Raw genomic sequence first — 12,552 nt, 5'->3', positions numbered from 1 at the left:
CTTTACAGTATATCATCGTTTACTGACAAATACCAGCACTGAGATATTGTGTGATTAAAAATGCAAAGAAACTGTCCTTTGTCGTAGTTTACAAAATGTACATAAAACGAATGAAAACAGCATACAGTAATTTAGAAATGCAGTAATTTTTTTTGTTTGTTTTTTTTTGGGGGGGGGGGGGGGGACAACATCATTTGAATAAATTAATAACACACAAACATGTCTAGTGAGAAAAAAAGGATCAGCTTGTGCCATTTGATCACATCAGTATCAGATACACAGATGCTGGCAGCACGACTGTGATATTATCACCCTGAAAGCAATCTGTGTGTGTGCGTGCCTGTGTGTGCGTGTGTGTGTCATCCTTATATTCAATCTACATGCGCATTTTGGAAATAATGATCGATTACACATAAAGACTGACACATGAGTGACGATTCAGAGGCTAGGAATCAAGCTGTTTATGTGAAACGGTGAATAATGAGGTTAATGACATTGGTGACTGTTGCCATAGCACCTGGGATCTGGAAGCCTCAGTAGGGGTGAGGTGGGGGGGGAGATGGAACTCCATGGCAACAAGTGAAATGCTGGTTGTTAGGATGTGTTGCCTCACTTATTGGTTCTGGCAACCACAATTTACACACATAAAAAAAAGAGTTGTATACAGCACAAGTGTAGTGATCTTGTTAACAAAGGTTACTTAATCGCTGAAGGTAATAAACGTGATCAAGTTATTCTCACTTTCTTAGCTATACATTTAATTCATGTCATAGTATCAGTACTAAACAAAGCCACAAAAGATAAGCGCAAATAAAGACACACAGTACACTGTGATTAAATTAGAGCGAAAATGTTAACAAAAAAGATGAAAAATGTTTGTGTGTAAAACAAATACCTCTCCCACACCAGTCTGCACAATCTTGAGACCCGTCTCAGACTCCAGGAAATTCTTTTCAGATACTGTTGGAGTAAAAAATAAAAAAACAACACAGGCCTTTCAATATCGGGTCTAACACTGTAAACCGACTCTTGCATACAACCTGACAAAAACACATTTATTTACAACATTTCAGCTCTCCATGAGGCAAACGGTTCATGGAAAAGAAATGCCTATAGTATGTATAAGTCTACCAAACAAAAACATTCCTAATGTAATATAGAAAGGTAAACTCTTCACTTTTTTTCATTTCTAATGTTGTTTTGTCTTGTACTCTTCTTAGTGTTTCAGTGGGGATGAATCCAAAGATTGGGAACGTATATTTTGAGCCTTATGGTCTGTTTTAGCCTTATGGTGAAATTGTGTTTAACATATGTACAGTACGCTACATTGCTACGGGCCATGGATATGTACAGTATGTGGATAAATGCAAATCTGTGTTTTTGAGCCTTACCGGCTTTAGCAGCTACCTCTGCCGCCGTCATGTTGTGCTCATTTTGTCGGATACGGAAAGTCAGTGCAGGACCGACAACGCTGGCAACACATAAACACAGGGACACACATGTTGGATCGCCGAAAACTGCAAAAATACAGGAATGAAGAGTACAACAAACTAACTGTCTCTAAAGCATCTAACATACAACTACAGTGCTACCTAATGTTGATGAAGCTGCTTGTTGTCAAGTGTATTTTATCAGCCAGCAGCTCCAACATCTTGACTCCATCGTACAGACTCAGGGGACTATGAATGAAACAAACATCATTAATTTTGCTGTAAACACAAATTTTTAATAAATGTCTTGTTTTCTGCTTTTTACTTTTAAATAAATTACTATTAACGTTACACAACAGGCTATAATTAGACAGCGTTTATTAAAGCATCACTACACTAAACAAATCATTAGTAACTCAAACAAAGTTTTTTTTCATGTTTTAGATGTTTTTCCTATGAACCGAAGAACTGAGTGTTAAAATAGATCAAGTGCTGACCTCTGATTGGTGACAATGTACCCATACTCCTCTTTGGCCCCTGTGCTCTCCACTACTGGCAGCCCCTGTCCCTTAAAATCTAGTCCAGCTTCAGCGGGAGCAGCCTGCGGAGGTTGAGAGGCAGACGGGGGGAGGCTGGAACTCTTGGATGAAGGTGTAGCTTGAACTGAGGCAGTGGAGGGGACAGGGGCAACAGGAACAGGCTTCTCTGGCTTATTGGAAATGCTGTCTGTTTTTAACAGCTGCATATAAGGGGGAGAGGAGAAAACATGCCTATGTAAGAACCTATGATCACATTTTTTATGACTGCTATTAGTAGATGCTAACATACTTCCTTGAGGGTGTTGAGGTCTTTTTCGACTGGATCTATGAATACAGAGAAAATCTTTTTTACACAAATACTAAATAAAAAATGCTGGAAATTGTAGGGATTATGATATTTCTATATTTAAGAAATTGGGAATTTTTTTTTTGCTTTGGTTTCTTACCAAGTTGGGGGGGTGTGCCAGTTTTGCCCTGATGCTGCAGCAGTGTGAGAGCTAGCTTGTAGAGCTGCTCCTGACTGAGGTCTCTTGGACTGACTCCGTACTTCTGCAAGACAGCCGACATCCTTTGGCGCAAGTCATCTAACACAGGATGGGATTACTGTTATTTTTGCACTAATCATTTTTCAAACATATTGGCAGATTATGTATGTGCATCTGTAGTTTAACTATGTGTGTCATTATGTTTATGCTGTATATATTTATGCTTGCGTTCCTTTTTCTCACCATTATTCCCAGACAGTGTGCTATAGTCCTGAAGAACTTTCTTAGTCTGCAAGGGTTGCTGCCTGCCTGCAGTACCAAGCCTCTCCTGTAGGGTGTAATCTTCCACATAGTCCACTGGTATATCCAGTTCCAAGTCGTCATAATAAGGCAGACCTGCTCATGAAAGCAGGTACAGCAGGAAACATCATTGTTTGTGATTGGCCCAAAAATGTGCCAGAGTTCTATCTTTTTTTATGTCTATGGATACTTTCTGCATGAGAAACTGAGACTGGATAGTTTGTTTTTATATATTTAAGTGTATGCATTTAAATATTTTTAAAATATCTATTTATCTTTGTGTTGAATTAGTAAAAAAAATTATGAAAAAAAGTAATTATGTTTAAAAAATTTTTACCTGCAGGAACCACGGAAGGAGCCCCTCTGTGGCGGTAAGATGGCTGTGCAGATGCCAGGTAAAGAGACAGAGCTTCCAGCAGCAGCTGCCTGTCACGATCACGCTCTCTCTGGTTGGTCTGGGACCTCAAAGAAGGGCGGGCATAAGCACCTGCTGAACCCATGAGAGATCTCTCTACTTCGTCTTGGTACCTATGCTGTGTTAGCAGAGACAGTACATAATACCTGTTATACCAGATGTAAACTGTGGCACATTATTATGTGTGTTACACTTATATGCAAAATTTTGTATACACCTGTTCATGAAGTGTTATAAATGACACAAATCCAGCTGCTGCTAATCACAGTGTGTGTTTTCATACCTGGAGGTACGCGTATGGGTCCATAGATGCTGTTTGCATGCGCAGTGGGGACTGAGGCGGCTCAACAATCATGTAGTCCACATATTTGCCACTAGGAGAAGCAGACGCTGATTTTGAACTTTGGTGGTGGGAGGAGGGCTGTTTGGACCTGGCGACCAAGAAAGAATCGACTAAATCTGTTATATAAATATGCAATTTCTTTCTCTGTCAATTTCAAAATAACTAAGGTGTACTTGCTGAGACAAGGATGAGGTGTTTGGCTTTGAGGGAAGTGTGGTATGAGGAACTCTTTTCAGCTCCTTTGACAAAATATATTGGGTGATGTCATCCTGCCATGACAGCCCTGCACATACAGATGGAAAATACATTTTAAAAAATAGCTGTTAGTAAAAGTGCAAGACCATGGTGTGTGTACAGATTACAGAAATACAGACAGAAAAAGGGGCACTGATATCAATGCTCTTTGCTGACATTATGAATGAATAAAGCACTTTTTCGTTTTATTGCAGCTATTTAAAGGCATGTGGGTATTCACTTTAACACTTTTAGCTCTCTATTATGTTCAGTCTCACCTTCTAGCATGAGCTGTTTTAGAACTTCTTGCATCCTCTTCAGAACAGGAACTGACACCTGGTACTGGACCTGGTCCTGCTTAGAGGTTCGACACTGACCAAACAACCCATCTGAAATACACACATGAATACGGATGTAAATATGTAACCCCAAATTTGCCAAGGGCAGCCTCTCGAGTCCTGGTCCAGGATACAACAACTAAGCTGACAGTGATTTCACAATGCAGCAGGAAATCAACAGGTGTAAGTAACAAAATTTGGCTGACTTTTTATGTGGCTGTGTCAGTTGTGTCTCCGGACCCCCGTTGTACTACACCATCACTGGCATACTGACATGTCTGCTTACAGTTATGACAAAAAAGGCAGAGTGCAACGCTTAAACAGAAGGGAGCAATCGTTAACTTTTTTCCTCATTCAAAATGTCGGCTGTGTTAAAAAAGGCCCTCAGGAGAAATTCCCCTCATAACAAAGACATTGCCATATTAGAGAAGCTATTATATTTTTTATATCTCAGTAAGCCTCTGAGAATGATCCTATTATTTCATAAGACATCAAGCGAAGTTCAGTTTTTTGTGCTTTTTGTGATTTAACCGTATACATTTCAATACAAATGGTTCCACTGACACTGCTTTGGAGGTTATTTAGTCATAGCTGTAATTCATATGGTGGCCCACACTACACTAGCCCACAGTAGTGAGTCATAGTTTTGAAGTTCAGCCCACACACTTGTCACAATCCTTTTGAAGAGCTCCTGTCGCCACCTGTGTGTGTAAGTGGTTTTGAAAAATTGAAGTCGCTAACTTGCAGGTACCTTCATGGCAACAGAAATATTAATAGCATATTCTCAGGATCACCTGTGGACAGTTTTCTCTCTTTGTTATCATAAACCGCATGCATCGTCATAGATCTGCTCTTCAGCAATAAATTACTGGGATCTTAATAAAGTTAGTATTTGCTGCACTTGCACTTAGGTAATCAGTGCAATGCAATAGGAATTGCCCCTATAAATTATAAATAAACTGTTTGGGTTACATGGAAAAGGTCTGAAATCAGTGCTTAAAAAAGTGTATGCTCACTTTTGTAAGCATCTAACTCACTTGGGTGAGTTTATTGCAAATGAAACGCTGTGAAAAGTCTAAATCAGATATAGAAGGCTTGTGTTTCTAATCTGTATACTCAGTGAATTAGGACCTAGATTGCTGAAATGCTATGTGATAGGAATAAAGATAAAACCGAGCAGGCTATGCTTTAACTGGTGCACTGATGAGTCACCACAGCCACTACACCAGCTAAATCTCACACAACCCACTTTGCCACACTGAGATAGTGAATTGTTTTAGTGAACAGATTAGGGAGGATTAAGGTGTTTTTATAGCCACGCATTTTGTATGAAACAGCCCAGCTTTTATTTTTTCAATTGAAAACTCAGGAGCAGTGTAGAAAGTATTACACATGCACTATGTCAGGTCAGGTATTGATTTAAAAAAAATTTTGCCCAAAAAGAAAACATGAATTCAGTTCCAGCTTGTTATTGCTTTAAGAAACAGTCACTAAAGGTAAAGAAATGATACCTACAGTCATTATAATCTATGATTCAAGCCAAAACAACACTTTGAGTTAAGGTTGACATCAGAGCAGCTAAAAATGCTGTGAATTAGTGAAGTTGGATGGCAAAATTTTAACATTAACTATGGTAAAAATAAATAAATAAATAAATAAATAAATATATATATATATATATATATATATATATATATATATATATATATATATAAATATATATATATATATATTCTATTATGTTTATTTAGTTTCTTTTTTGCAGAAAATGTTTCATATGATAAGAATAGCCTAAGCCTTGTGCTCAATTTTACCAAAGAAATTTACAATCTCATGAGGGATACAGGATTTAAAAATTCTTATAAAGAAATAAAGATACAAACTTGTATATGTTTCCCCACCAAGACCACTAAAGAAAAACAATCATATAAATACATATCTCGTCCTAATGATTGTAAAACGCATCATCAAATTACAACTTTGTTAATGTTGATGAAGGGCCATCCTGGCAGTTTATTGTACTAGTAGAGTATAAAGCTGTTATTATTCCTGGTGAATGGACTGATGACAGAAAGGCAGAATTGAAGACAAATGAAGAGAAGCCATCAAACTGGATGGCTTGATTGGACTGGGACTATTCTGAGAGCTCGGGTTATTTCAGTAAATGTCATTTTTTTTCTGCAGGGATCATAGCATATCGATTTCAGTGTTGTTATCCAAAAGAATCTGACAATATGAGAAATATAAGATTCAAGATAAATGAACTCATTTAAAAACATACTCCCCCCAATATATTAACTGTGATTAAAACATGTATTAATCATTTATATCCTTGGAACAAAAGTATGCATAGAAACAATCAAGCTGTAAAACATTAATACATTTATCAGTCATGTTGGATTTATCACTACCTTAACAACAACACAGCAATATTAACACTCTGCACTCCATAGAAAAGAACCACGAGTACCAGTCCACTTGTTTGGAAACAGTCCCAGTATAATATAATATATTTATATTATATATATAAAATATATATTATATTATATTATGGATAATATATTTGGTAACCTACAACTTGTACTTGTCCAACTAACAGTAAACCCGCAACAGCAGTTTTGTCTCATGCAGTTTTCATCCCAGGTAAATAATGTAAAATAATGTACAATAAAACAGGAAAAAACAGCCAGATGAAGTAATGATTTAATAATTTGACCCTACCCATACGTGTAAAAGCATAAGCACAGCCCTATCATCTGGTCATTTATAGCACCATATATAATATAGGAAACCTCTAAACCGTCCTCAGTAGACTTGTGTTGTTACACATTAACCAGCAAAGATGCAAGGTCAGGTTACTATATATAGAAGAGGGTTTAACGTGCTTCCTACATTACACTGATAATGCTTCCAACAGCATAAGCTACTAGAGTAACTGAACCATCACAATATGATAAACGTGACGTGAGATCATAGGGATCATCAGTAAACCTACAAATACTTCTTTCTGGAAGCGACTGTCATGAGTAAAAACTACAGGCCTCAGCATAAAAACTTGGATCGTGCAGAGCAAAATGTGTCACTGCACACTCCACTACTTCTTGCAAATGCATACAGAATAAAGCAGCTTTTTCATCCTGTCACAGACACAAACTCAAAGATCTGAAGGGAGGCATGTATTTCATTAAACACACTAAAAAGAATGCAGTACAATACAATCATTGTTCCTTTTCACGGTAGGCACTCAGCAGTACTGAAGGTGAAAAGGGGACTCCACTACAATAATTCATGAAGATTTTAGATTTACTGCAACCATATAAAGGACTGTTTTACAATGAGCAGGCATTATTGGAGTAATTACTGCTCAATGGGTGAATGTGGATGCAATGAAGCCTTGGCGAAACCTCGGAGGACATCATAGATTAAGCCCATAAGTCTTTGATTACTGTTGGGTTGAAACAATAAACAACATTTTGCAGATCATTAAATTATTTGTTCTGTTTAGTTTTTGAAAAGGCGCAATAACAAATCTTGTAGTTATTTAAGTTAAGTTAGAGAATGCAAACCTTATTTTTTATTTTATTCTGAGAGTTCAGTACCTTTGTAATCACAGAAATTATTGAAAACATTATTAGTGACTGAACCGAGTATAAAATATCAAAGTCTCAAAGATGAACAAAAGCTGCTAGGCCTATATAACTACAGCGAAGCCTGTGTGGACTGTACATTAGAAGATCAAATAAAAAAAAAAAATTAATAATAGGGCATTACGGCTACTACAAGGTTAGCAGTTAACTAAAAATTCACCAGCATATCCAAGTCCTTTATTCTGAACACAAACAGGGAAGATGTGTTGCTTCAATTAATGAGGACACACCTTTATACAGCCCTAATGGGTTTTTTTAAATTATTTTATTATTGTTCCTCGTTGTCTTCATCAACTCAACACAGTTGCTGTTATTCTTTATGTGTTAAACATTTAGTTAAGTGTTACAGGAGCAGTGCTGACCAAAAATTAGGTCATTTAATCTTTGTTGGGGTCTGACAAACACAGACAGTTTACAGCTTATTTTGCTTAGTAGGTTCTTGAGGTGGTACAGAGATCAACAGGAAAAAAGAAAAAGGGGAACATTTCATCCACTTGGATTGTTTTTCTCCCAGTGTTGTCAGACACGCTGATATCTGTCTCTGTGTCTGCTCCTGGGCAGCTCATCCACTTAGTATTCTGTCCAATGATTGTGCGCTTGCGTAAGTGAAGCTTCCACGGGGAAGGACGTAAGTGTGTGTGTCAGTGACTCATCACTGTATTAGCACAACAACTGTGGGGGGGTCGACCTCGATGTGATGTCAGTGTTGCTATGGAGACAGGGGGCAGGGGTGGGGCTTAAAATGAGGAAAAGGAGAGGGGCAGGTGACTGAGAATCTGTGGTAAATAAGGCAGAGAGAGCAAAAATCCTTGACTTGTGTTTGTATGATTCTATGCGCAGCCTTTGTGTTAGGATCTGTGTGCGCCTATCGTCGAGGGCTACTAATTTACTAAGGTGCAGTGTTAGAGAAGGATTAAGAAAGCGGTCTGTCTTAAAAGTTTAACAAGTTCAAGAACATTGTGTTTGATTGTATGTGCACGTGTGTGTGGCGTACTCACCATCTGAGCAGAACTGATCCCTAGTGCACAGTTTTCGCTCAAACAGGCAACCTGAGACAGAAACACAAAGAGAAGGCTAACAAGCACCCAGAGTAAAATCTTTTACAGTAATTTCCATGGAAACGACTGCCTTAAACGCACATTCAGAGGGCGGAAATGAGACAAAGTGAGCTTAACCTGGGCTTATTCATTTTAATGAGAAACGTACTGCTCAGTGGCAACCATAACACAGTCACCCACTATCGTCACCTTGCCTTTTATATACAAATGTTACAGATGTCAATACAAGTAAATGCAATTATTATTTACATAAGAATAAGCCTCTTATATAATGGCATTTTAGTCACCCCCTTAACCCAGTTAACCCAAAAAATAAATGGCTAAAACTTTATGACTGTTATTATTTCATTTTCTGATGAAATGACACAGTTGAAATGATATCTGTGTTTGAACAAATGCCTTTGATAAGCATGGCTGAAGACAAAATGTTTGTGACCTTTAAATTTTGCAGGTATAAAATGCATATTTGTTAACAGATGACACAGTGATTGAACATGGGTGCAAATAACAATGCTTTCATTATATATTTTGGGGTATTTACTGTAATTCATTTGTAGATTTTACACTATTTCTTTTTTTAGGTCAGTGAGTAAGACCTTGGAGGGTATGGCAATGTGGGAAAGAGCAGGTGGCTGGCGATAGAGAGGACTATAACCCAGCAGAATATGCATGAGATAACTCGCCCTCGTCTATGCTTCGATCCATTTCCATGTACCAGACAATAAATAAAAATCAATAAAATAAAACAAAATAATTCTAAGTAGATGTGTGAGACAGAGTGTGTACATGCAAAACTATATCTCAAATATGTCAGTAATCTAGCTGGCTGGTTAAACTCAAACTCGAGTAGAGAGCAAAGAATGAGAACTATTTTCTCTACCTTTTATTGAAATGACGCAGTACCTAAAAATGACTCACCGCTTAGAAACAGACACACTGCAAACACACAGTGCATGGATTTTGTATTGCTGAGAAGCCCTGAAACTTTCTTTTCATGAGTGGCATTATTGAAGCAAAATCTTACAACTGTGAATACAAACCGGATTTCTTTCACAAACAATAAGCCAAAGATGTGTTTGCGTTGCACTGACGTCAACATACCCACCGTAAAAGAGATGGTGGTTACTACCTGAAGTAAGCTTTGGCAAAAAAAAAAAATACATGCGCAACACTCACTGAATAAAAAAGTATCTGTGTAATTGCAGGGGCTTGCAGAAGGGCTGACATACACACCATCATAACTGAAAGTAAATACCCAAATTAAAACCCTAACCAAAAAAAAAAACAAAAAAACAATAGATAAAAAAAACATGTCGTAAGTTCATTTTAAATTATGGCTCTCATTTTTTTTTTTTATTGCATAGTAACTGTACACTCTGGTTTATAACACAGCACAGAGGAAGACCTTCAATATCTGAACAAGATATCGTTACACGTATTTGCTATTGCTAATATTATGATTTCATTATAAAACTTTCTGCAGGCAGGTACAGTAAGTCAGCTTCCTCACATCAACAGATTAGGAGTAAGCATTACAAAAATATCAGACATATCCTTTTCATAGTGATTATAATGTTCACTTTTGCAATATATATGTGTGTGTGTGTATATATATATATATATATATATATAAATATACACATATGTAGAGAGAGGAAGAGAGAGAGAGAGAACAGTAAAATGTATACCAGAGCAAGGTATCGTAATGTATCACAAATGTATCAAAAAATCAAAAAATGTATCACAAAGATCCCAGTAAATCCATTAGCTTTTCTGAGGAAACTTGACCTATCAAACAGTGTTTGTTTTGTCAGGCCATCAGAGAAACAACTGAGCGGAGCGCCTCAGACACTGAGCATCATATGGTCTGCGAGAGGACGGACAGTCAGACATATGGATGGATTGATCATCATATGAAAGTGTGAAAGAAGAGAGATGGGAGGAAAGAAGAGGTGCTATCGGATGAATGGACAAAGGGAAGCAACAGTGGTTACTGGTTTCTCTCCATGGTGCTGAAATTTGAGCCGCACGGCTTTTCATTGTTCTTTTAGTTTATGCGCTTTCTTATTATTCTATGGGTTTTACAAGTCACATTATTCTTTTTAATTATATTTTCAAAAGCAAGAACTAACACACCAACATTTTGTGTTGATTTTTTACATTTTATTTTATAGAGCTTTTTTAAGTAAGTAGCTCTGTCCTGCCATCATGTTTATCATTAAATTGTCACAAAGTGTTTCTGGGTTGTTCTTGTGTTTGTTGCCAAAGAAGAAAAATGAAGAGCAAGGGAGAGAGAGAGAGAGAGAGAGAGAGAGAGAGAGAGAGAGAGAGAGAGAGAGAGAGAGAGAGAGAGAGAACAGTTGCTTTTTTCAGCTTAATTCTGAATTACTCCCTGAATTCACTGCCTGCATCACAAATCTCAACCTGCTCATGTTACACACACAACGCATCAATCTACTAAAAGAACTAAGCTCATAACCCAACCCAGCTGCCGTCAGTTTGAAATAATAAAGCTGAACCTGTATTCCTAGCATTGTTATAGAAATGACAGGGACTATTACGAATGTCACGATCATTTCTACTGAGTGGAAATGTTTAACTGGTTTCACGTTTCAGCCCAGTAATCAAAATATTTATTAAACTTGAATTAGGTGGGGTTTTTTGGTTATATTATTAAGTACAGCTTTAGTTAGTTCCGTGATGTACATGTATATACCCCTGCTGTTTACTTTTCATCATGTTTTGTAGACCCTACACACACTAGTGTGGGCGTTATTCATTAACAAGTGGATTTGGCAGCTCCCTACTCTTGTCTCTCTTGGAAGCGTGAAAAAAAAAACAAAAAAACAAACAAATAGAAACTGAGCCCAACAAGGAGCGTCAGAGTATTGTATGTGTAACAGTACCCTAAAATGATCCCTTAATGCATCATAAGCAAAAAAACAACCCCCCCCCCCCCCCAAAAAAAAACCCCCAAAACAAAACAAAAAAACAAAAAAAAACAAAACAAAAAACTATTCATTGCTAAGACTCGGTTTTGTTTTTCCTGTTACTCCCCACATCCTTCATCTCTCCTCTGCCCGTGTTTAATCTCATTAAACATCCTCTGTATTTAGACACACAGTCCATCTCTCAGTCCGTTGTTGAACGATAAGAAGAGTATAATAAAAGAAAGGAACTCATTACAAAACCAAAAACAGAGGATAAAGTATCCTACGGTAAAGGTGACACCATGGTAAAGTCATCTGCTAACATCAAACTGCGAATATCCCAGGAGTGTATTTCGCGATGATTACCGCTCCACTATCATTTCCATCATTTTCTTACCGTATTTATCACAGATCCCTAGTTGATACAGCACCGTCAAAAGGAGCAGAGCTCGCCATGGTTTAAGGTGTTGCATGATCTTGCGAAGCTTCACAGCAGAGGAGGAGACGGAGAGAGAAAGATGCGGAGTCCCTCTGCGTTTCCACGCTTTTAAACGTCCATATTGATAAAAAGGAAGAGCCCGTGTGGAGTCGACAGCTCACATTGAACCCTAAAAGCCCACGTGACGGGAAAAATATAAAAAATAAATAGGAGATGAAAGTAACTCTTCACAGTCACCGGGTGGGGCGTGGAGATCGAGAGAAGCGGGGATAGACTGTTAACATGCAACGTATATCGACTCAACGACGGCACAGTTGCGGAAATAACGTAGAATCTGTAGAAACAGGGAGCTCTCTTCCATACAGGAGCTCAACCTGCACCTACGTCATCACGG

The 12,552-nt window shown here is 37.7% G+C and overlaps 1 protein-coding gene across 2 annotated transcripts in view; it reads right to left on the bottom strand.

The window, feature by feature from the left end:
* ptprna (protein tyrosine phosphatase receptor type Na) overlaps positions 1–12,552 on the bottom strand; it is a 20,735-nt gene extending 8,183 nt beyond the window's left edge. The window contains exons 1-13 of one of the 2 annotated variants that reach the window (XM_086265547.1): positions 12,117–12,552; positions 8,730–8,780; positions 4,025–4,135; positions 3,690–3,795; positions 3,453–3,600; positions 3,092–3,287; positions 2,698–2,850; positions 2,416–2,553; positions 2,259–2,293; positions 1,928–2,169; positions 1,593–1,679; positions 1,392–1,471; positions 896–960 (exon numbers count right to left, since the gene is read on the bottom strand). In XM_086265547.1, the coding sequence (XP_086121673.1) occupies positions 896–960; positions 1,392–1,471; positions 1,593–1,679; positions 1,928–2,169; positions 2,259–2,293; positions 2,416–2,553; positions 2,698–2,850; positions 3,092–3,287; positions 3,453–3,600; positions 3,690–3,795; positions 4,025–4,135; positions 8,730–8,780; positions 12,117–12,192 (1,488 nt within the window). In that variant the 5' untranslated portion in view covers positions 12,193–12,552. The remainder of the gene's footprint in view (positions 1–895; positions 961–1,391; positions 1,472–1,592; positions 1,680–1,927; positions 2,170–2,258; positions 2,294–2,415; positions 2,554–2,697; positions 2,851–3,091; positions 3,288–3,452; positions 3,601–3,689; positions 3,796–4,024; positions 4,136–8,729; positions 8,781–12,116) is intronic. The other variant, XM_086265546.1, reaches the window with a different exon arrangement.

This window comes from Aulonocara sp. 'chitande type north' Nkhata Bay, linkage group LG16 (assembly GCF_057382095.1).
Source record: "Aulonocara sp. 'chitande type north' Nkhata Bay isolate Kocher_YH1m ecotype deep benthic linkage group LG16, A_spYH_male_GT1.1, whole genome shotgun sequence".
Lineage (NCBI taxonomy): Eukaryota > Metazoa > Chordata > Actinopteri > Cichliformes > Cichlidae > Aulonocara > Aulonocara sp. 'chitande type north' Nkhata Bay.
Note: the sequence above shows the minus strand (reverse complement) of the source record. Positions and strands in the feature narration are given on the sequence as shown.